General features: G+C 39.0%; 1 protein-coding gene across 1 annotated transcript; it reads left to right on the top strand.

Annotated features, from left to right (window-relative positions):
- Nucleotides 1-7,579: 7,579 nt before the first annotated feature.
- Nucleotides 7,580-24,859, top strand: LOC133981899 (1-phosphatidylinositol 4,5-bisphosphate phosphodiesterase zeta-1-like). Its single transcript, XM_062420768.1, has 11 exons — nt 7,580-7,769; nt 9,363-9,564; nt 12,613-12,757; nt 13,073-13,225; nt 14,976-15,146; nt 16,670-16,802; nt 17,921-18,037; nt 19,536-19,705; nt 22,068-22,194; nt 24,367-24,516; nt 24,777-24,859. The coding sequence occupies exons 1-11, from the start codon at nt 7,580-7,582 to the stop codon at nt 24,857-24,859; spliced, it is 1,641 nt and encodes a 546-aa protein (XP_062276752.1).
- Nucleotides 24,860-25,268: the final 409 nt, after the last annotated feature.

Below are 25,268 nucleotides of genomic sequence, written 5' to 3' on the forward strand. Positions count from 1 at the left end.
GCACGTTAACATACAGTGATGCTAATGAGCATGTTATTAGTTTGCAGGTATTGGGCAATCAAATTGAAATTGTGACCATTCATTCATTATCTGGTGAATAGTACTGTATGTAAGATTTAAAGTGTATACTGTATACACAAAAAAAACCCCAAAAAACATGGAACCCAACACCAAGCCAAGATAACACCCATGCTAAGCATCAGCCAGACTACGGATAAATCTATGTGTAGCAGCAAGCATGCCGCTGAACTCAGAAATTCATTAAAGAATTAAGACGCAGCATGCATCCTGAAGAGGCCATTCTACTGTTATGTGAACTATGAACTCAATGTATAGCAGTAAGCATGCTGCAGACTGTATGTATGAACTGCTTCTGAGAGGGATGCAAGCATGCAACCCACATATATTACTACATATATTAGCAATGAACCCCAGCCAACAACTTTAAATGCAATATTTCTGATCACAAATGATGACAGGGTCCTCAAGTCTTTGCACTCATTTCCTGTTGAGCAGCAATTATTTCATTTACTCCCAGGCAACGTAATGTTCCTAGGCGCCTGAAGACCAGCGACCCATGACTTTTAGAGTGGATGTGGGAACCAAGGCAGCTGCAGAGGTAGTCTCACAAATGTGGAAGGAGTGGGAGGTGTACAGTTAAGAGGGGAGGCCACATTGTTTGCAGAGGAGATGGAGATGTGTAGTAAACCAAGACCATAGTCTTCCTCAGTCAGGAACAGGGGTTTGTCTTGCCTTGCCTGTGGACGCCACTCCAGGTACCGGTTTACAGAAGTTAGAGATTAGTTTGAGAGCTAATAAATGAACTTTTACTCTTCCTGTCTGATTTTTAAATGTTTAATTGGTGAATGATCTACTTGTGAGTGTCTATGGTTGTATCAGAAATGGTGAGATTGTGATGTGGTTCAAAAGAGTCTGAGCTAGTTGTATATTTGCCACACCTGAGGAAACCATAAAATGCTGTGAGAAAAATGCTTCCAATAATACATCTACATAAGAACCACAACACCCTTGCCTTAAGTGAGACACCAGTTCGTGCCAGTTTAAGCCATCGAAGAGGAGGCGAATGGAAGGATTTCCAAGCAGACTATGTGCTGAAAGATCTGCACATCTTAAATGAACCTGAAGACCTGCTACAATGCTTTGATGGAAGAGGGTTGTGTTTTACAGGATTTAAAGCAGAGAACATTAAAAGCACAAATCACAGGCCAAACATCAGCAAACCATAGATTATTGTAGAATTTCCCAAAACCAGTGGAAGGAGCTGCATCTTTAAAAGAGTGACTGACATTTCTACATGGTGCTATGGAAAAATATGCCATTCCAACTGTCGCACAGCAATAATCAAAATTGTAGATCAGATGTACATCCTTCATCTAAAGCAACATCATGAAGTTTATCCACAGTCTTAGACAGGTCCAGCAATCTAGATATGAATGATCTGCCCTGGGAATCATTCTCATGGCGAAGTTAAGGAGGCCTAATAAAGACTGCAAGTTGTGTTTAGTAATAGGCACTGCGTCTAACATGCCTGTATGGCTTCCCGTATACAGGCCAGTTTTGAGGGCAAATATGCTAGCATGAAGTTGCTGTCCAATGTGATGCCTAAAAATGCAAGCCTCATTAGAGGCCCAGGGCACACCCAGTTGCTCAAAAGTGCTCTAATGCATTGATCTGGTTGGGACTGAGGATAATCTACCACTAGGAAAACTAAGAGGTGCAAAACAAATGGCACCTTGCAGTTAATCAGCAGAATCCAACAAAAAGCTTCTGAAAGGGTTTTGAATGTGCAGGGGTTACTACTACAGCCGAAAGTTAGACTGACAAAAAAGTACATTATTACACTATTTGACACCAAAAAGGTGCCACTGCAACGGATGGACATTATATCATTATATCTGCTTTACCTAACCATGCACTTTTACCAGCATGCTTAATGAACTGAATTGCATTATCAACAGTAGCATGAACAGAGAAAATGATGTGAGATGTTTTTTAATTCTTTAAGCACATCATAATGAGGCCGACAGGTCTATTATTAGACACTTTTTCCCAGAATATTTGCAATGCCAATAGGATTTATGAGAAACATGAGAATGGAGGATTATCATAGGCCCAATCATGTAGGCTCACTGTGTGTGAAAAAGATCCGAAAGCTACATGGGAGAGGGCCTGATTGATTGATTTAGTTATTTTAGTTAGTACATTGTTGTTTTTGCAGAGAAAGAGTGTACTCATAAAACATAGCCAGGTCTGAGATAATACTAAATACGAGTCCAGTTCAAATCTGCGATCTGGATAGACATGTCCCTGTAGATATCATAGGCAACATTAAACAAAACCATAGTCATAGTTTGACAATCTGGGATGATTTCCCAAAGAAAGATAACCTCTCTACAATCAACAAGGCGTCTATTAGATACTACAGTTGAGGACCGCAGAATGTTATCCAATCCAATCCATTTTATTTATATAGCACGATTTTAACAAACACAAGGTTTCCAAAGTGCTGCACAGCAAGATAAACCACAATAAATAGATAACACAATAGAAGCACAATAAAAAGATAAAATCAATAAAATAAAATAAATAAATTTAACCAAATTAATGTCGTTACCTGTGAGGATTTACTTCCCCAGCTGAGGAGACTGCAGAAGCAGGTGGAGAGGAGGGGACTCCTGTTGGGACTACAGTTCCCAGGGTTCTGTGCGGCGTGACGTCAGTTGGGAGCACGCTGAAGGCAGTGGTCACAGCTGGAGCCAGTGGTGGCGCTGAAATTGAAGTTTGGAGAAAAGTTGGAGGAAGCCTGTGGTCGGAGTCTCGCCCTTTTAGCCGGGGTGCTAACGCTAGCAGGAGTGGAGGCACTAACATTTACAGCGGTACAGGGCAGCACAGTTTTTTGGGACTGTAGGAAGGAATGACAGGAAGAGCAGACTGGTCCTGGTCATGGAGGATTGCCACGAAAATTCAAAAAGCTATCCATGGCTGGCCCCTAAAGATGCAGAGACATTGCAGCAAAGAGTGGGGGATCTTAACCACCGCCCGTTTGTAATCAAAGGAGGGTTGGGTTTTTTTGCCGTGCTGTCCTCTGCCCTTTCTTCTGATCCTTCTCATCTTTGGGTTTCAAAGACACATCTTCATCCATAACAGATCCATCATCCAGCTCAAGAAGTGACATGACTAGTGCAGAGATGGTAACCAATGAAATAACGTGTTGGTAGATCAGGTGGAGTCATATTTAAAGGGACCACATTGTTGTGAGAATGGCTGTGATTTGTGTGTCCTGCAACTTACACAGTGCTTCAAGTGAAATACAATGGGCATACATAGATATTTGTTTATATTGTTCATGTCAGTCCAGTTGCACTTTCATCATTGACACAAACTGATGGCAGCCATGACAGACAGCCTTTCACATCCATTTCAAATTCCTTTAGGCAAGATACTCACCATCGACTAAAACAGCAAACTGACCTTATGAATGACATTCCAATGCCAACTCTAATGTGGCTGAAAGTAAAGATTTTTCTGGGGTCATCAGAATATTTTGTGTACCAAATTTGCTGAAGATTTACTGTAATGAAAGACTGCTATTTTTGCTTCTGCGCTTTGCTGTTCAGGAATTATGAGCCAATATGTGGTGGTGCTGTACACACAATTATACAAAAAATTAATCAGTTGTTCCTTTGCCTATGGCCTATCCACTGAAAACAAATTTTCTGATATCAAACAGACTTTTCAACTTGTACTTATACTCCAGTTCCATCTTCAGTTTGACATTGCCTCCACTCTTACTGATTTCTGTGGGGGAGGAAGATTCAATGCAATGACTACTAAACTCACTGGCTGGTGGTTACTTGGTGGGTGATGTACTGTAAGTTTGGAGGTGCTTGGTTTTGACTCATTAATTTTCAAGATGACATCACACTTCTCATATTACAGCTTAACAGTACAATGAAATATGTTTATGAAAACTTTTAAGGAGAGAAATGACAATGCAGTAACAAAATCTTGATTCATATTTTATTATCATTGCCTAGGTTCTGGTGCACAGCTTGACAATGCTTCACAAAAGCATTAGTCCCACCTTTGGAGCTGATTGTCTAATTGTTAGTCAGCCTGCAGCACTCTTTGGAGTAACTTTTTCAACAGAGAAACCACTGTTTCATGTCATGATGCCAGACAGACAGAATCAGTCAACTCAATTTGGTGTAGTGGGTTGATTGAAAGGTCTCGACCCATGGAAAGAAAACCAAAACCCCTGTGGTGGAAATAACCAGTATATAGGCCTACTGACATAGCTAGGTTTTAAATGGAGTATATTTTCATAGTTCTTTAGTTCACACTCCTAATCACACGGTAATATAATGACTTTCCCAAAATATGAATAGAAAAGAAATTCTACACTCACCCCTGACAGAGGTTTCTATAAGGCAGGAACATGAAGGCAACAGTTCTTTCTTTACATATTCTATTCTGTCTGTAGGCACCAAGTTCACAGCTCATGTCTAAAAGATGACGGGAGACAGAAACAGTATTATTTTCAGAGAAAGCTCCATTCAATTTAATTACGACGTTAACAGTGTTAATTCACACAACAAACCTCCAGAGTTGGAATGTTTTGTCACCATGGCAACGTGTACCTCCCCAGAAACCTGCTGGATTATTTTGAGTATTTTTATTTTCCCCTCTGTTGGTTTCCTGTTTACTTCCTAAATATCTACACTACGAAGGGCTAAGACACAAACAGTATCTGAGGTAGGCTGTTGTTAAAAGTTTTCAGTATTCAGTGGGTATAAATTCAATCCCACTAGAGAGAAACTTCTGTTTGTCTGACTGCTTCCTAAATGTTAGTTGGCCTGCTAGCTTAACTAGTTGTGAGGAAGATTGGTGGTGTAGAAAATAAATGGCCACAATTATTGTAACGTTAGTTTTAATTGGTTAGTGAAAGCAAGAAAACTTAATTTATATATTTATATTTATACAAAGCATAAGTTATAAAGTACAAGTTCTTTACAGGCAGAATAAAAGAGGAAATAGAGCTACAAGAGACAGAGAAGACGATATACACAAACCAGGGTTGGGGAGGTTGCTCTGGAAATGTAATAGGTTACAGATGATCCTATTTAAGATGTAATAAGTAGTGTAACTATTTCAATAACTTAATCAAAAACTGTAACTTATTACTTTTTATTACTTTTTGATTACTTTTCTAATTTTCTAACAAATATTTTCAACTGTTAGGGTAAGTGTACCCATTAAACCCACCAAGATTGAAGTTCAGGTGTTTTTCATGGATACTGACATGATTTATAAGGGTGATCATTTCTTATAAAGCAAGATTTATCTCTCATTTGAAAATGTATTTATTAGTTCATGTAGATTTTGAATATGAAATAAAGATAATTTATGAAAAAATTCAAAAGTCTGGCATGGGCTTAATTGGTACTATGACACCATTTAAGCCCATGTGTGCTCCTAATAAGGTCCACGTCATGATTTATTTACAAACTATAAAAAAAAATATTGATTTCAAAGAATTAAATACAGCAATATGTGTAATAATGTTCTGTTACATGTTAAATATTGAAAAATGAGGAAAAAATCCTCCAGAGCAAAATCTTAGTCTCTTTGTAATCATCAACATTTTCATAAGTAACTGTAATTTAACTACACATTATTTCTCAGTAACTGTAACTGATTACAGTTACATTGATTTTGTAATTAAATTACGTAATGCCGTTACATGTAACTAGTTACTCCCCATCACTGGTTACAAAGTACAATGTCTTTACAGGCAGAATAAGAGGAAATAGAGAGCTGCTAGAGACAGAGAAGACAATATATTAAAAAAAAGCAGAATTAAGTGTACCTACAACAAAAATACGAGGTGCGCAATCAAGAGAAAGCCATAGAAAACAAATGGGTTTAAAAGTGCTTTCTAAAGATGTGCATTGATTTGGCTTCACTGAGACTGTTACAGAGTCGAAGAGCAACAACAGCAAAAGTATCATCAGCTTTGGCTTTCAGCCTTGAGAGCCAGAAGTCCCTGCTCTGAATTTCAGACAGCACAAATCCTTTAAGTACAGAGGGGACTGACTATGTTATGTGTTGTGTATGTCAAGAGTAAAATAATGGGAAGGAGCTAAAACAAAAAATAGGAGTACTGTGTGATGTACGTTTATGTTGTTGTTCAAAGCCTCGTGGCAGTGTTTGAGAGGAGCTGGAGTCAATATAGAGAAGATTTAAGGCAAGATGTTACAGTACAGCAGTCGAGACGTAATAAAAGTATGAATTACATTTTCCAAATCTTTAGGTTAAAAGAAAGGTCTGATTTTTGCAGTGTGTCTTAGATTGAAAAGGTAAATTATTTCAAAAGGAGATCAGCATTTAGATTGTAATCCCAAAAGTTTTTTTACTTCATATTTTTAAGCAAGCAGGTGATTTGCATTTGAGTGTTTCGTCACAGTTAGGTTGTAATACATTTTGAAACATCCATTCTTTAGTTTTTGTCTGTCTTCATAGAGTTAGTTATCGGGATTAAAAGAAAGATACAGGTGTGTGTCATCAGCGTGACAAGAGATTGAAAAGCGACAAATTATGTTACCAAGGTGAAGCATGTGTCACTGCATATTAAAGGGTCTGTTAACAAAATAAAACCCCACCCACCTTCTGAGCCTATCGCATCAGATCGCATCAAAATGTCTAAATTGAGCACTACCTGCAAAAACCGGACTAGTGACCTGCTGTGATCTATTTTAAACATCACACAGCATTTCACATGGATCTCTGGGTTTAGCTACGGTTACTGCAGCAAGCATAAAAGGTTAATGAAAATGATAATAGCAGAGCTGGTTGCTTTGTGATGCTCACACCGAGGCGACGGATGCAGCAGGAGGAGGCCTGCCCACTGCAGGGGTACCCGGTGACAGCGCTGGCTTAGGCGTATGTCTGAACTGTGGAGGGCTGCAAGAACAGAGAGATGAAAGGCATGGAGCGAGAGAGACACACAAAGCCAGAGAAAGTCACAGACACTTTTGTCTCACCGACTGAGGAATGACATAGAGAGGAGAGGGACTAAAAATGAGAAAGTCACACAGACGTTGCTTTAGTATTTGATGGATGTAAGAGATATAGAGAGGGGAGGCAGGGAGAGGGTGGAGGAGAGGATGGGACAACTTTGTGCCGAGTGAACACCCCGACTTCTCTTTTATTCTCTCAGATGCAGAGTGTAAAAAAGGCAGGATTTTAACCGTGAGCTCGTGTAAATGCTGAGCTACATCTCTGAGTTGACATGTCTATTCACCATTTCCTGTATATTTTTAGAGAGCTACTGATGAGCTGAGGCTTTGAAACACTGTGTGTAAAATATCTAGAAGATGACAAATGTAAAGAATAGACTTGACCTACATTCAACATATAATTCATGCTGCTTTATTAAATGACTATTAGCCTCATATGTTAATTTCATACGAGTCTGAAGGTTCTTAAAATGCAGAATAACTTTCCAAGATCAACTACAAGGGATTAACAGGCTTGAAATGATTGTGTGCAGGACACAATGAGGAAAAGCAAGGCCCCCGCCTCCAGGAGAGAAGAAATCCAGAAAATCTACCAATGCTGCGCTTTGGGCAAGACAACTTTGCCTGCCTGTGCCCTCCTCAGGTTCCTCCATAAGGAGCAGATGGAAATCAGAACAAATGAAGAGACAGCAGAGAGTTTGATTGACAGATATGAGATTGAGGAGACAGGTGAGTAAAGAGAGAGCTGTGTGCCTTGACTGCTTGATGCTCATTATGATAGGTAAAAAAAATACTATTGTTTAAGGTCTCTGTGAAACTCTGCTCTGTTAAGTAATGATGCTAATTTAGTTATAACAGAAGTCAAGGCCTCAGCTCCCTTGGTGCCTCACTGACAAAGTAATTTGCTTCAAGCCCAGAGGCGTGTGGTTAAAATGATAAAATGAAAATGGAAGAGTCCGACACATCACTGGACAAGTAGTTCATATGTTGCCTAGAGCCCAGTGTACTCCCAGCTAAGTCACACCATTGCAAACAGCAAAACAAGGAAAGTGAATACATAGAAAGTTCAGTGTTGATATTTGGTGTCGAGGCTCTGACGTCCTCTCCAAGCTCAGCACAGAGATTAGGGGGAGATTTATCCAGAATTGACCCAGAATCTGAAAATGAAACCAAAATGTAAAAGCAGCTGTTGAGATCCAGCTTGCCGTTAGCAGCACAAGCAACAATATTTTTAGTTCAGTGATTAGATGTTTTGTATCAAGTTATTTGGAAGTCAGACAAAGTGTATCCTTTAAGGGGTTTTTTTTGTACACAATTTTTCACTTTTGACTTTTTATTATAAAATAAATGTAGTGTTTGCACTGATTATTCAGCTTTGTGGTTTAATGCACATCAAAAACTAATGATAAAAGTAAGCAGGGAGCAGGAGCCACAAGGCAATTAGATTAGCTTAGCATAATATAACTAGCCTGTCCAGGCATCATTTTATGAGCATGGATGTATTAAGAGCAGCTGGATATAGTGCCATCACTCTCCCTTGCTGCCAAATGTTCCACAGTGGCCACTCATGGTATTGCAGCAAAAAAAATCTCCTTTGGCTCAAAAAGCACCTCAAACTACAAACAAGGTAAATTATTACTCTTTGTTTTATGATTTTTTTTTAATCCATGAAGGTTTTATAGTTATAAAACTTTCCCTGAGCCTGGAAAAAGTGATTTTATCATCTCAATGTAAAGTCTACGGGCTGAGCATGAACAGATGTGGCCAGCAGGAGAAGCACCACAGCAGAAGCAAACTGGGAAGCTACAAATCTTATGTGGCTTATGATCCAGGTGAACAATATACATTTGAGTGAATAGGCACCATCTTTGAGTCCAGTATCCAGTTCCACTAATACATCCATGTTTAAGGGGGAAGTTTGGTTAGAGCCGGGAGCTAACCTCCTCCCAACTCTAGCTCCATGACTGACGCACAGACATGAGAGAGGTATTGATCTAAGTCTAAGCAAAAAGTCAAAGAAGCATATTTCCAAAAATCTATAACTGTCACTATAATGTCACTTTCACTTTGACTAAAAATAATTTACTGAAGTTATCCTTCACTATAGATGAAATCACATTCATATCATCAATTTTTCAATAGTTTGAATTGTGTCATCTGAGCCTTTTGAAAACATAAAGATCAGATCCATCAATTTGATTTGTTTTAATTAGGCAACGCTATAGTCACCTCTACTTGAACTGGTAGTACTCTTTTTAAACTTCCTTGCTCTTAGTCAAGATTTTATTCTGATTTTGACTGTGACTTAACTTCCTCTTCCAGCCAGAGAAAGCAGGTGCATGACATTTGAAGGCTTCTTCAGGTACATGGAGTCCAAAGACTGCTGTGTGTTCAACCAGGCCCACACATCTGTATACCAAAACATGGACCAGCCTCTCACCAGTTACTTCATCTCCTCATCGCACAACACCTACCTGACAGGAGATCAGCTAGTAGGCAAAAGCCATCTGGATGCCTATGTTTGGTAGGGAAGTAGAGTATATATAGTACATCTTGTGTCCTTCTGGTGATCAGGATGCAGTGCCAAAGAAATTTGCTCCAATCTCAGAAAAGAAATCAACAAATACTATACAGCACCTGTATATTTAATTAATAATAAGTATTATTTAGATCAAAATTTGATAGAGCCCATTTAAGCGCTATATTTCTCTGATACATGACTAAAATGCCCCTCAGTGCAGTACATTAGTGTCCTCTCTCTTAAGTCTCCTCCAGAACTACGTGTTATCTGGATGCTCTCCTTTCATTTCATTGACCCACTCATGTGCTGAGGCAGACAGTGAAATTGCTGTGGTCCCTTTATGTGACAATGGAGGTGATTACAAAAGGGGCTGATGGCAGCAGAAGTGCTGTATTTATGGCCCCCCTGAAAGTGCTGATGGCCCTGGCAGGCTGGTAGAAAGGAACCCTCCAACCCAGTGGCCTGGAAGATCTGGTTTACTTAGATAATTAAAGAATCATCTGGAGAGGAGAGTAAAAAATTTTTTTTTTTCAGAAATCCCACTAGTTTACAACTGGGAGAGTAAAAAAAGGAAACCATTTGCTGTGCTTGAGAAATAAACGCAGGGTTACCAGCAGTCTATAATCTTGTAAAAGATAGAATGTCAAGGTATGTTGAAATTTAAAGATGCAATAACTGATAAATCACTGAAACTTGAACCAAAAATGCAGCTTTAAAAATGGGTATCCTAACAATACATTTTAACATTTGACATTTGTAAATATGAGAAACAGTGACTTCAGATCTTAACTGTGATTTTTTGGGGGGAGAGATCAACAGTACAAACACATTTGTGACCTGATCCAACATTTTGAGTCACTTTGACCTAGAGACACATTTTGAGTTTCTATGTGTCTGTAAAGCGGAAGGTCCCAGCTTTATGGTGATACCAATATTATCTTTCTACACCAAATACTTAGTTATAGTTTGACTGTCATCAAATGTTATTTTAGAGAAAAGGGGCAGTAAGGATAATCATTCATATTCAGCTATTCTTCACATAGATTAAAACACAATTATTTAGACTCAACTCCAGGAAAACACACAATATTATACACAATATTTTTTGGTCTTAAAACACATTTTGCTGTACATATATAGCCTACACATACCTTCACACATGTGGTCACGTGCACAAGCACATACACAGTACAGTAGATACTGTAGGCCCAGATGTCTATACAGACAATAATCCAAAAAGTATGAAATACAATTAAATAAACAACAATAAAATAATGTAAAATACAGCCTACTATACTTATGATGTAATATATCTTTGTGGGTTTTAAGCAGGAGGTGTCAGAAAAGGTAAGGGGGGAAAACTGGCCTGTGGCGACAAAACAGTGTCGCTTTTTGATCCTTCAATGTCAGCACGAAGCAGTATATAGTGTACCAGGGGCACTAAGCAGTGGAAGTTTTTCAAATGGCAATAGATAGCCTTGCCGAGAACCTAGGCATGTTATTCACGCAAATATGACAGTTTGGCAGTTTGTGTAGTTTGTGTTTATTCACCCCAAATAATGTACCTACTGTAATGTTAGCCAGCTAGCAATGTATGAACTGACTACTGAGATTCAGAGTTCACCAGAAACTGCAGTTCTCTCTGTTATTTTCCTTCATTGTCTCTCTTTTTTCTTTTAGTCTGTTTTAGCAAATTTTCACTCACTTTCTTGACAAACAGTTTATTGATCTGCTCTGGCACACTGCTGGTGAACATTGGTTTGTGTCTGAGGTACCATACCTAACAACTTTGATGTAATGTCAAGTCTCAGTGACCGTCTTTGGTATCAAGAAATGAAACAACACATTTTACTATTTTTTTCTATTTTACTGAGTGTTAATTAGACAAACAAGATACACATTAATGAGTGAGCTTTAGAGGTACTAGTAGGCATATTTATGAATTTTGTCTTTATGCTAAGCTATGCTAGTCACTTCCCAGCATGACATGATATGAGACAGCCTCATTTCACGAGGACCAACCCTACTCAGCCTCTGATTGACTAAATTATTTGTTGTCTTTGTTGATTACATGAGAACGGTGTTGATCTTCTTGTAGACTACAACTCTTGTAAAAAACAAACAAAAAAAAAAACAGAAAACAAACAAAAAAACATTTCCATTTTGAATGTTGAACTTGAATTTCTTTAAGCCCGTTCAATAGCTTGTAATGATTTTATATCTGAATTTTCTATTACATCACATCCCTGTAGATATCTTTTTCCATGCAGAAGCTGTCCAATCAAACACAAAAATGTAATCATACATTAAAATAAGAGATAATAGTCATAATTAAACAATACAAAATATTATCTAAATACTGAAACACTCACAATATAACCACAACTATATTTACTCTTAATAAAAGTGAGGGATCAACTCTGCAGTGTGCAACTTAAACAAGACAATCATCATGATATTTCTGTGACTACTGAGATGGCATAATGTGTGACAGCATGCATTGGCACCAGCTGCGTAACAGCAGCAGCATGCAAATGCGTCATCATTGAAATGTAAAACAGCAGTCTAGGCTGAAAAAGGCTGAATTCCCAGAGAGCAGAAGAGTTTGAGAGTTAAAATCTCTGAAGTAAATGAAAGATGAAACTTTAAATCAGTCCATTGCAGCATATGGTCATATTAATTATTTTCTCCCACCCTACTGTGGGAGAATGACACCTTATTTAGACTGTACTGCATAAACCTGACTGTATTTTTGTATATAGAAATGCAAACTCAACAGTGGTAACAGGCACTGGTGAGATTAATTATTGCATTGAAATATTTACTATTAATTATTCACATGTATTGATATAATAGCTGTTATATGTATGGGAGGTGTTATGATGGCTTGACTTGTAAGAATTTGTGAGAAAGGAAAAGTTTTTGCCTCAACTGTTCGCCCACTTACATCTTCCAATTTCTCACAGTACATCATAGGGGCTTATCATAGCATTGCCACAGCTCACAGTGTGTCTGTATGTATGCATGTGTTTGTGTCTTTGTGTGGCACAGCGCTTTGAGGAAAGGCTGTCGCTGTCTGGAGATTGACTGCTGGGATGGGCCAGATATGGAGCCTGTGGTCTACCATGGCTACACCCTGACCACCAAGATAGTCTTTAAGGATGTCGTCACCACTGTGGAGCAACATGCCTTCGAGGTAACACTGAATAGTATGTTACATGACATGTGTCTTCCTGGAGTGGTGTCCAAGGCATCTAACTCAGTGTGCGCAATTTTGCCTCTGTAAGTTGCAGGAGTCCCTACTGTGCTGAATTTACTCTCATTAATAGCATAGATATCAATGCTTTACATGCAAGTCTTTGATTCAGACAGTTCAGGCCATTCTCTGTGATGTATCTGGAAATGTTAAGCCCTGTAAAGAGAGCTGAAAAGTATATTCAGCTTGATACTAATCGTTGGAAATAAGGGTTACATCATGATTTTTTTTTCTGGCGCAATTATTTTTTGCCAGGTGTCTGCTTACCCAGTGATCTTGTCATTGGAAAACCATTGCTCCCAGGAACAGCAGGAGGTCATGGCCCAGTATCTCATCTCTATCCTGGGGGACAAACTGCTGAGAACTCCCTTGGATCACCCAACCACTGGAGACTTCCCAAGCCCAAATGTAAGATTCAGAAATGTGAAAGCTCGACCATCTGTGCTCATATTATACATTTTGAATAAGAAGCAGGATCCATGTTGAATGATAGAGGTGCTGGTGAAGGCAGAGGGATGATGGTGTTTGTATGTATAAATCCGTAGCGTCTGTCATAGCAGAGCAAAACAAGAAGAAAATAAGACCTTTTTGTCGTCACAGAGGGCCTCATTAGTCTCCTTCTGAGGCTTTCTGTGCCTCTCTCTTCCTGTGGGACACAGGGGTAGATGGGCTCCTGCATTTGCAAGCGTCTTTAATCTCACAGACGTTCACAAATTCAAATGGATGTGGTTGATCTTGAGAAGTGTCCATCATTTTAAGTGTGCTGAGGCACTTGAGCTGATTGTTCATTTAGATCCCCCTGTTTGAGTTCTGACTTTTCCAGTGAAAGCATTTGCCTCACCCCATGACTGAGCAACTTGCCTGACAGATGCACGCGCCATCACTCCAGTCTATTGAATATGACGAGGAGGATGAAGGGCTTCTCTTTCTGAGTGTGGATGAATGTGTGCCGTCTCACTGGAGTGTCTTTGCTGCTTTTGGAATTTACTGCAAAAAATTGAATTGTGTTTATGTGTTATGTGTGCATTTAAGGTTTTCTTCCCCGTATTGGTTTTGGTTGGATCGCAGAGAACAGCCCTAAAATGTGATTGTCTGTCCCTGACTGAGTGATGAAGTTACAACATTGGTCAACTGATGGTGTAACGTGTCGCCACTTCCTGTGTCCATCATTTTAAAGTAAAATCTCTCTAGCGTGTACTCAATTTTGACCTAGTCATGTTTATCTGTATGACTCAGAGAGAGAAGGCTTACAAGGGATCCTCACTGCTAATGGCTTTATCCTGAGTCTTCCACCCCAGCAACTTGAACATTGAATCTTGTCACATTCATGCAGCTTTACACCCAACTTAACCTCCAAAATGAACGTGGAGCCAATATGCGATTCTCAGAATTGTTCATTACTTTTTACTCTGCTCAGACCAGTCAGAGGTTTTGAAACTGTTTACAAAGTCTTCAAAGCCAGAGGCTTGTCTCCATTTTTCCATTATGAAGTATTATTGTTGGATTATAGTTCATTAACAAGTTATTACTCTACTTTATTCTATTTTTGCTGTCAACATGGACCAAAAGTCTCTTGAAGAACCTCATATGATGGCGTAAATTATATCAACATGAGCAAAGCATCTATTCTAGCTCTCCAGACTGTATCATTTTGTGTAACTGCAATGAAAAATGAATGAGTGCAGTGCCAAAGGAAGCTATGATCATTATAATTTTCATACTATATGGACTCTTGCAGGTTGTTAATGTTGGCAGAACTATAATTATTTTGTGTATTTTGCTTGTGTATACAGTATGTGACACTGACAGGGTGACTTTCTGTTGTGTGGCTTTCCACAGAACTGCATTTAAGTCCAGACCATAATGTTTTTTTTGGGGTTTTTTTCACTTTAAGCATACTGTGGCTCATCTGCATAGATAGCGAGTCCTATAGAGTACTAACACAGACGCTGAAATGTAGCAGCAGATGTATGAGTCACAGATTTAGCACACCTTCAAATCAGACAGGCAGTGGTTTGTGCAAAGCAAGGGTTTTGATGAGGATGGAAGGCGAGGGACAATTCAGAGTGTGTTTGACTGATTCAACTCTGTGACATTTTTATGAGTGGTATAAATGTAAATGTCTATGATTATGTATTTGTGTGCATGGGGATGCCAGGACCTGAAGTATAAGATCCTCATCAAGAATAAAAAGCTAAGGCCTCAGATTAAGACAGACGACACAACAGGGCTTGAGGAGAGTGAGGATGAGGAGGAGGATGAGGAGGACGAGGATCAGCAGACCAAAGCAAAGTTCTGGTCCCCCAGAAAGGCAGGGTCAAAGAAGAAAGTAAGTCAGTCAGAACAGATTAAACAGAGTTCGAAGAACGGATTTCAAACAGATATAGACTGCTGATTGTACAAGGAAACTAAGACATAACTGAATTGTGCACTTTAACTGGTGATTCTCCATATTTTTCTTATTGTCGATAAATCTCATGTACAAAGTCAAACAAACAATGAACACATACTTCTTACAAGTGTTGAGTTGTATTCAAGTTCTGATACATCATATTCCTCTGTGCTGTAGACCTCCATTGTTGTCCAGAAACTATTAAAAACACATCAGTGAGCCACACTTGCACTGGGTGAAATGTTCCTTTACCACAAAGATTATGATCAGGGTAGTTTGTTTAGAAATGGCTCCAAAGACTAATAACAGCAATCAGGTTTTCAGTCTCTGGAGAGTTGTTCCATGTAAGACAGATGCACCTGAATGTGCACAAGAACGCAGTTCTGTTTACAGAGCCTTTTTAGCTTTTTGTGCTAAATATGACGACCTCTCAACCTTGTATTTTATGGTTAACTTCTCCTAAAAAATTCTGTAGCTTTTACACATTTGGTCATTTCTAAACAAACTACTGTGACTGTAATCTTTGGGGTGAAGGAACTTATCACCCAGTGCAGCTGTGTCACTCACTGATGTGTTTTTAATAGTTTTTGGAGAACAATGGAGGCTTACAGCACAGAGGAATGTGATATATCGCTATATGGCTTTGAATACTAGGACTGTCACTTTTTCAAAAAGTCATTTTCAAATGAATTTGAACTAACATATAATGTGTTCAAACTAAGTCAAACTCAACCCGTATACTGTTGTTTCCCAGATACACTTTGCTGTGACTGTCATCTGTCGCAAAGACAAAAACACAGGACTGCACCATGTGTCTTGAGATCGCACTGTGTCTCAGTCAGACATGCTGCAGAGTTAATGTTGCTCCGCTCATTTGATGCCTCTGCTGCCTCACTTGTTGGCAAGCTAGCTGATGAGTCCTTAGATTTGTTGTCATTAGTCGGCAATAAGGAAGCTGCTGTTTTAAAAAGTTGATAAATTGGCAATTTTGACATCTATGGTGTAGCTCCCCAAATACTTCCACACACTGCTTCACAGATGCTTTGGTGTCGTAATTATTCGATCAGCACAGCTTTGCTCATTACCATCCTCCATTTTTGTTTTAATGGTCTATGTCACTTAGACTGCACATTTTGAATTTAAACAGGCTGTTACAGTTCAAATATTAAACCTTGTGTTCAAATGAAATTGAATTTTGAATAAATGAATTACAGCCCCATCAGATAAACACACAGTACTTGTAAGAATGATCACTTCATTGTTAGTTTGGCTCTGCACATGTTGGATTTGTTGGCAATAGAAAAATAGTCAATTGCCCACCAATATCCCATAACCAATAAGTTGAGGCAAAAAACAGGTGAGGACCTGGAATTTTGTTGAGGTTTGGTGAATGCTGCTTTTTCATTTGTCTTCTTTCTCCCTCCCCCCAACATCAGAAGAAGAAGGTAGTGGTGGCTGAGGCTCTGTCCAACCTGGTTGTATACACCACATCGGTTAAGTTCATCAGCTTCAGTTATTCCAAAGACAATCAGAACTCCTATGAAAACACATCTATGGCAGAGAAGAAAGCTCGCAAGCTAGTCAAAGTCTCAGGTAAAATGACATTTATAGAAGTGAATTTATTGAAAGAGAGAAATGATTTTGAAGTAATAGAGAATGTGTATAAGTAATTGCAAATATTACAAAATATAATCTTGAGCCCAGCAGATCATGTGTTTTATAATCACATTCAGCTCACAGGAAAAGTTGCTGCTGGTCATCTTTGGTCTAAAAATGCAATTATATCTAGAACCATAAACCCTCTTAATAGTGAAAGCATATTGAACATGACATAACTGTCATACTTTTTAGGGAGTAAAACGTAACAGCACAAGCCCAGAAGTGTGCCTCATACTCTCACTACTGGGAGAAGTGAAAAGAGCCCACATAGGTTCAAATCAACTGATAATCAGTTTAACTGTCATTGTGCTGCCATGTGGAAGTATATTAGAGACACTGAATGATGTAGAGAAATGAAATCTGTTCCTGCCGAGGAGGAATGACACTCTCCAGACACAGCTATATTATGAGCTGGTCGGCTTGGTTGGCAGAGACCACGAATAGTCTCAGATATGCTGGAGGTATAAAACAACTGTGTTGTCTCTTGCCATCATTAAGCCCTGCAGGGAAAATGATGCAGCTATGTTATGACCACACACAGACTGAAGCAGTGAGACAGTTTTTTGTTTATTCAGGATGAAGATAATTTTACAAACACTGTAACCTGATGCACAATCTGTAGCTTCCACCTGTCCAACTCATTTTAGGTATTTTCTAAAAAACCCTACCAATTCATATTAAGCTGAAATGAATATTTGTGTTTTTATTTGTTTATCTTATTAACCTGATCCTATTTCAAGTAAAACATTTGAATAAAAGAAGTAAAAGCAAATCATTGAATGCATTTGTGACCATCTATTATACTAATAATGAATTGGAAAATGACATTGTTATAACTAGAAAGTAACCACATCCTTGATGCTATTACTGAATCACTGCCTCGCTGCAGCCTCTGAGCTTATTCAGATATTAAGACTGAAAGATCATAGCAATGACATCTGTACAGTCTGTATCACATTTTTTTTCTCATTAATGAGTGTGTGTCAGATGAGACAGATTTGACCTTTGTGTCCTCTCTCTCTCCCTCCTCTCTCTCTCTCTCTCATTCTCAGGTCCAGATTTTGTTAAACACAACCAGAAGTTCCTCACCAGGATTTATCCAGCAGGATCGAGGACGTCGTCATCCAACTACAACCCTCAGGAGTTTTGGAACATCGGCTCGCAGCTCGGTGAGTCAAAGATCAGTAGCAGAGGTATACACCTGTCCAAAATAAGACAAAGACCCCCTGACAAAGTCTGTGTACACACATAAGATATGAAGTGAAACGTCATACACATGCCCACATGCATGTACATTCATGTAGGCCTGTGAACCTGAAATGTGTCAATTATCTAAGTAGACAATGTTGATTTCCACATCTTGGATAGAACCTGTACAGAGTTTTAAAACTTGGAAGTTGAATGCCAATTAATATGATTCGTACATAGAGCCAATAGGGCTATTTAAATGGTCTTATTTTATGTTATTCTATAGTTACTCGACTGTGCTTCTTTTTTGGTCAAGACTAAAACCTTCGATTCAATAGCTTGAAGAGCCCTTTGAGTCAGAAGTTTTAACAGGGTTAACAGGTTCTTGACACATGCAGAACAACTGCAGTCCATTACAAGCTTTTGAGACTGAGGGAAATGCAGTCCCAAAACTTGAATTGTCAAACTTCAAAGGGAACAACCTGGCCAAATGTACTGTTGATTATCAGTGAAAGGAACATTTCATTCCAGTGTTTTCCCCAGAGCAAATCCTCTCCCGGACCTTATCACACTTTTTCTAAATCGATTTATAGCCCTCCTTCACCCCCCTATGTGAGCCTTTTTTTCCTGTGCAGTTATCACTAGTCAAGTATGAGCATCAGGCTTCATTCTATATAACATACATGCGTCTCAGAGTAACAGCCACTGTATAAGCAGCTGCAAAGAAATCTGAGAGAAATCTCAGCTATGCTTCAAGTAATCATATGTAAACTTTATATCGTGTAATCTGGCAATACATGATTACCCATGAGCTTAACGTCCCAACCCTGATCTTCCTGGTACTGTTTTGGCCAGTGTTCCTGTCACTCCGCTTTTCCTCCTCTGTCTCCATCTCTCAGTCAGCCAGCCGCTGATTCTAACATGGAGCCCTGCTGTTCACTGAGCAGACTGTCTATGTGTTTTGTTGGCAGCTGTGCAGATGGTGATGGGCACTTTTCACAGTTGCAGGAGACTGCGATACAAAGCAGCCTGGATGGATCAATCACAGTAGAATAATCACTGTGCCACTGTGAGACACACAGAGGAAGTTAAAACAGTATTTAAACCTGGCAGCAGGATTACATATGCTGCTTTCTTTATGCAACCATCTATTTGAATGTGAATGTTTAGTCACTGATGATACTAAAGACACAGTGTATACAGCAGAGATGCAAACATACAGCTGCAGAAAAAAACTCTACAGTTACACTCATTGCACAGTCAGTGATTTTAAATGCTTCCCTGATGCAATGTACACTATTGTTGCAGAAACATTTCAAGTCTAATACTGCTCACTCCTGCAGAATGAATGAAAAGCCTTAGAAAACGATGTGCAGGTGTGCAGTGAGATCATTTCATGCTGCTCATTTTATTTTAACAGGCTTTAGGCATTTTCAATTTTGTTTCTATGGCACTGCTCTGTGGCATGGTGTTTTGCAGTGGCACTCAATTTCCAGTCCCTGGGCTTGGCTATGGACCTAAATGATGGCCGTTTCCAGGACAACGGGGGTTGTGGATATGTCCTGAAGCCGGCAGTGCTCATGTCCAGTCAGAGGAGCTTTGATCCCAGCTCCAGCCAGCATGTCAAACCAAAACACCTGCTGCTCAAGGTACAGCTAGGGAGCACTGAATGCTGAATAATCCACTGTGGGTGGATTTATGGATTAAGGTGTAATGTTACAGAACTGTTAGTGTGCTTTGCGTGCATCTATGTGTGTGTCTATGCCTTCCAATGTAGAGCATTGTGTAGTAGAGCTCATTTTAACTCTTCCCCTCCAGATAAATGCTTTCCTGTGAACAAACAATGATGTAAAACTCCCTGAGAGCGTCTCATTGTTTAATTAGATTATCTTCTTCAGTAAAGAAAAAGGAAAGGAGAGAGAGGGGGGTAAACTAATACAATTAGCTGAAGACCAATTAATAAATCATCCCTTTTTTGTATTTTTTAAACTATCTTAGGGGACAGTTACTGCAACACATAATGTAAAGCATCTGCCGTAAACCACATGACAAGGTTGTGAAGCAGTAGAGAACATGTTAATACATCAAGTCTCTTTTGTGTGCCCACAAGGACTACAGTGACACGTTAACAGCCAAATTACAGAGATAGAACAAATTGCTGTCATATGTTAAATGTAGTGGTGGGACTAAGAGATATCAGGGGCTTTGTGCAGCAAAGACAATATGTGGTATTACCTGGGATCACATGGGAATCCTGTCACTCTCTGTAGAGGAGGTAGGCAACAGAACATCATAGTTACTCTACTGAAACTGCTATGAATCATAATGAAAACTCTTCTTAAAATGTCAGTTCACCAACATTACTAAGACAAACATTACCTCTAGTGGTCTCTGCTGCCTCTACCGCAGTTCAATGGAGGTGAAAGGAACTGAATTTATGTTGCTCACATGTTCACGCTGTGTTGGATGGATGTGAGTGTTTATGTCATCTGACTACTCAGGAGGGTTATATGATTACTTAGTTTGTTGTGCATTTAAAATACCATGAATTGACAAAAGCACATTGTACCCATTAAATTTGGGTTTAATTACCTTTAACATTGGTCTTTGGCTGCTGTGAGGCATCCATATTTATTTGTTTTTCAGGCACTTCTGTATTATTAAGCAGATGATGTGAATTCTATTTATAAGTCAAAAGTTGCAATTACAGTAACTCTGATATGACATGAAGGTGGCAATGGCACCAAATATTACATTTAAAAAATGAAACAATATAAACTCCTTGCAGAAACACTGAAAGTCCTCAGAACACGTTTTTTACTGGAACTTCTTTGCACTGAAGAAATAGTCCCCATGAGAATTTTTTACGGCAAAGTCTGCACTATATATTATCCAGAGTGATAGGTCTAGTGTTCATATAAAGATGTGTTGCTGTTGAATTTGTGTATATAATTTTTCGATATGAATGAAATTACATTCACTTTCATTGTATTGGGGTGGCAGCAGAAAACTCAATTTTGGTAAACTGAATTTTGATCTAATTTCAAGGCAGGCTGTGTCTTTATATTCTTCAGTCCGATTCAGTCATGGATGTTGGACTATTTCCTCAGTTGATCTTGCTCTCTGTATTGAAGCTAAGTAGTTGGAGAATGCATATCATGATATCTGTTACTCTCATTCAGTAACTCTGCTACAATTTTTCTCTCTACTGAAATCATTCTTGATAAGACAAAAGTTTCCAGGGATGTACAGGATGGATGTTCACAAGTTAAAAGCACTACAGAAATGGTTTACTAATGGAATATGCACACACACAGCACAATGCATAAAATATAAATGTGGTGTGTGTTTTTGGATGCCCAGGGAAAAAGCCTCACCTTTATTTATTCACATCACCACTCTATTATTTGATCTCTTCAGGGAAACTCCGGCAATCTTGACTCAACGTTCAACTCTGTGGGAATTAAGAGTCACGAGTAGCATTCAGAGTCGAGTTTTCAAACTTTGAACAGTACATTTTTCATCTGCTCTGAAACAAGAATATTTCCCCTTGAGCTTTCTCACGTCTATTTAGCATAAAACCATCAACTATATGTTTTTCAATAGAAAAATCTTCATGAAATCATAATTCCAAAGTGCTATCTACAGTGTGCATTCACCACTATTGAGAAGCAGTGTGAATTTAGCATGACTTCAGTCGAGGAAAGGAGGGAAGGGACTGTAATTTTGGGCCGGACACTGTAAAGCTCCATCAGTGCCAACCGGGGCAAGTCGTGATAAGTACATGCAGGTTTGTCTTTGATCAGAGCCGGGGAAGGGAAGGCTCAGTGTGAGAGGACTGCAGATAAGCCTGTCTCTCCCCAGACTAGTATAATTACAGCCCTTCTTCTCTTCTTCTCTCTTCTTCTTTTCTTTTCTCATACTACTAATATTTACTGTTTACCCATGGTATAGATTACATCCTTATACACCCTCTGTGTATAGCCCATTTCTGTGTGTGCCTTTTTACAGGTGATCAGTGGATCCAACCTGCCTGTCCCCAGGAGTGGCAAAGGTCTGGACCCATTTGTGAGAGTGGAAATTCATGGGATTGCATCTGACACCCGCAGAAAAAGCACCCATACTGTCAAAAATAACTGTAAGTACTTTAACACAATCTGTAAGTGCAGTATGGAGAGGCCTTGTTAGGATGTCTGAAAACATAGCTTGACTGACTTGAATCTACTTAGTCAGTGTTGAATCAATCTCTCTTTTTTTTCTATTCTTTGTCAGGTTTAGCTCAAAAATCCCAAAATTAGCTGAAACTGTTTGATTAAGAACTTTTTCAAACTTAATTAATTTCTAATATCTTATATAAGGCTTGGATAAGTTTGTCCACCAGTTGCGCCTTCTGAATTTGGACATAGTAATTTGACACTAAAATGCAGCTGTTCAACAGCCAAATGTACTAAGATAATGACTTAAATGCATAAATAATGCAATGAAAGGGATAGAGATTAACACACAGCCTGGTTCCAGACTTCTAAATTGTCGCCCACATCCCTGATTCATTCAGCGATTTAAATGAAGTGAAACAAAATGGCAATTCAGTCTGATTATGAGGCTAGCATTTTAAAAACATAATAAAAAAGAACTAATGCACAGAGTAACATGGAAACCACCTATTGTACAGTGAATTGAAGACTAGGGAACTTCCTGCCTATAATGGTAAAAGTATTTTGTGGTTTCAAGAAATTACTTCTATATAAATGAGTTTCCCAGTTAGCTAGTATTGGGTGGTGGTTCCTCAGAACGTAGAAGTGGATTTCCATTGAAGAGTAGTTAGTCACGCACTGTTGCTACGACTAGAAATACAAAGCTGACAGTCCCTGCTCACTAGATGAAGTGCTGCACTGGCATAATGCATCACATGGATCATTATACATAAACAGATTGTGTAGAGTCCCATTACCATTTCACCTACACTGATGATCAAAAAGACTTGTTTTTATTGCTGGGAATGATACATACAGTATGAAAATGACTGTTTTAGTCTTAATTCTTCTTCCTGGAACTGTCATCAGACTTTCAAGTGTGGAAGTTAATCTCTCTGCTGTCGAGGTTTTTGACAAACTTCTCATATTTCCGCTGGTGTTCACCCCAGAACACTCAGTAGGCTGCCTTTGATTTTTTTAAATCAAGTTTGATTTTCCACATGAAATGAACTAAAGACCAAAAAATGACATCGATACTCTGCATTGCTGCTGTTCGGTTGAGACAAAGAGTGAGAGAAGGCGAGAGAGAGGGTATGAGTCTGAGGTCACAGAGCCATGGGCATAAATCATAAATCATTTCACACTTTGAAACAGATAAGGTCACAAGTGAATACAAATGAATGAGAATTTAAAAGATTTGCATGTAACAGAGGAACTGGAGTAAATATTTTGAATCAGAATTCGAATGTGGAATTGAAGCAGACATTACTCATTAATTAATTCTCATCATGATAATGATCCTATTGTAGGTGTGATAATTATTTTTTAACAATAAGATGAAACTGAATACATTAATGATTCAATTTTTCCACAGCAGATCCTCCCTATGGGTACCTTACTCTCACTCTGGTGATGGTAACTCTGCTCTTTGTGTTATGTCCTCTGCTGTGAAGCTCCCCTTGACTTCTGAGGACTGTAACTAAAGACAAGCTTAGCCTGCGATAGTTTAATCATGACAGCCTCATCAGTGTCGTCTCCAGTATCACTTCTCAAATCTGCTGTTTTTGCAGAAAGTGTGTCTGCAGTTTTGGCTGTATGTATTATCTTACGTTTGCGATAACTGTTTTTTTTTTAGCTACTTGGGAACAACAGGAACTAACAGTGACTTATCATCACCATATACTGATATGGTGAACATGATAGTAAACAGGTGCTGATTTACACATCAAGCATACTCTTCTGGCCACTAGAGGAATGTCCAACCTTCACTCCTTTTAGCTCTGGTTTTTGTCTCCACCGAAAAAAGAAATCTGTTTGGTTTTTTGCTTTTTTCCACTGATAACAGCTGCTTACTGCGGCCAAAATAAGGCTGATAAGAGTGAATCAAAAAAGTAAAGTTGTGGGCTGGGAATGAAAATGAGTTAAAAGATGCTTTAAACAACCATAGATTTGAAGAACTGCAGAGCCGGGGGATAATTCCCTGTGGGTTCATCTTTACGAGTGAACCTTTTACATAAAAGTAGTTATGTGACCCTCTGTAAAAATAAAAAAAAACTAGTCACTTTAACTAAACCCACTCATGCTTACTAACTCTAATGAACTGATTACCTTTACAGCTCTGAGTCCTCACTGGGATTCTGACATGAACTTCAACATCAGCGTCCCCGAGCTTTGCCTTATCCGCTTCTGTGTCCGAGACCAGACCGGCCTGCTCAGCAGTGATTTTGTGGGCCAGTACATGCTGCCCTTCAGCAGCCTGAAGAAAGGTGAGCCACAAAGGGAAAGAGAGAGCAACAGGGAGTGAGGTTGGGGCCTGATTGGGAGTCAGATTGAGAGATAAATTACACCCGGTGACATTGTGTGACCATTACTGCATTTCCCTTCATTCACCTCGTCAGCACTACCGAAGGTCGGTCTCTGCTCTGCGCTTTTTATGGAAAAGCTACCGTTTATTACATGATGCTCATGTATTTAAGCAGCAATACATACATTTTTTTTTCACACTCCCTTCCTTCTCCACCTCCAGGCTACCGCTGGGTGCCACTCCGGTCTCGAGACGGATGCAGCCTGGATCCAGCCTCCCTCTTTGTCTTTGTCTGGTATTCCTAAAAACAGCTCTCCATATCAGACTCACGCACACACAAGCACACCATGCCAACAGACAGAAAATCGTGGCTGATGCAGCAACAACATAAAATATATGTACAAATAAATCAAAAGCACCATTTCTTCAGATATAATTACCGGTTTTATTGTAAGAAAATAGATATAGCCATATTTTTACTGGCTGCACCGTGTGCTGGAAAAGAAAAGAAGGTTCCAGCAGGGCTAAAAAAGACCCTAACACAGAATCACTCTCTACTCACTGTTTCAGCTCTAGTGGAGGAATCCCTGGAGTATGATAATAGTTTCTTATTGCAGAATTAATAATTGATGCAAGTTCAATTATTGTGGCAGATTTTATTCTCATGAGAAGGTCTTACCCATCCACAAAAAACTGTGTTTTTGGTTTAATTAT

The sequence above is a fragment of the Scomber scombrus genome, chromosome 6, assembly GCF_963691925.1.
Source record: "Scomber scombrus chromosome 6, fScoSco1.1, whole genome shotgun sequence".
Taxonomy (NCBI): Eukaryota; Metazoa; Chordata; class Actinopteri; order Scombriformes; family Scombridae; genus Scomber; species Scomber scombrus.

Bases quoted from the DNA above. Each gene is read 5' to 3' on its own strand.
- LOC133981899 (XM_062420768.1), top strand. From the start codon at position 7,580: ATGAGGAAAAGCAAGGCCCCCGCCTCCAGGAGAGAAGAAATCCAGAAA. The intron at 15,147-16,669 runs GTAAGTCAGTCA...GTGGTGGCTGAG, and splicing joins AGGCAGGGTCAAAGAAGAAA to GCTCTGTCCAACCTGGTTGT. The intron at 24,517-24,776 runs GTGAGCCACAAA...CTCCACCTCCAG, and splicing joins CTTCAGCAGCCTGAAGAAAG to GCTACCGCTGGGTGCCACTC.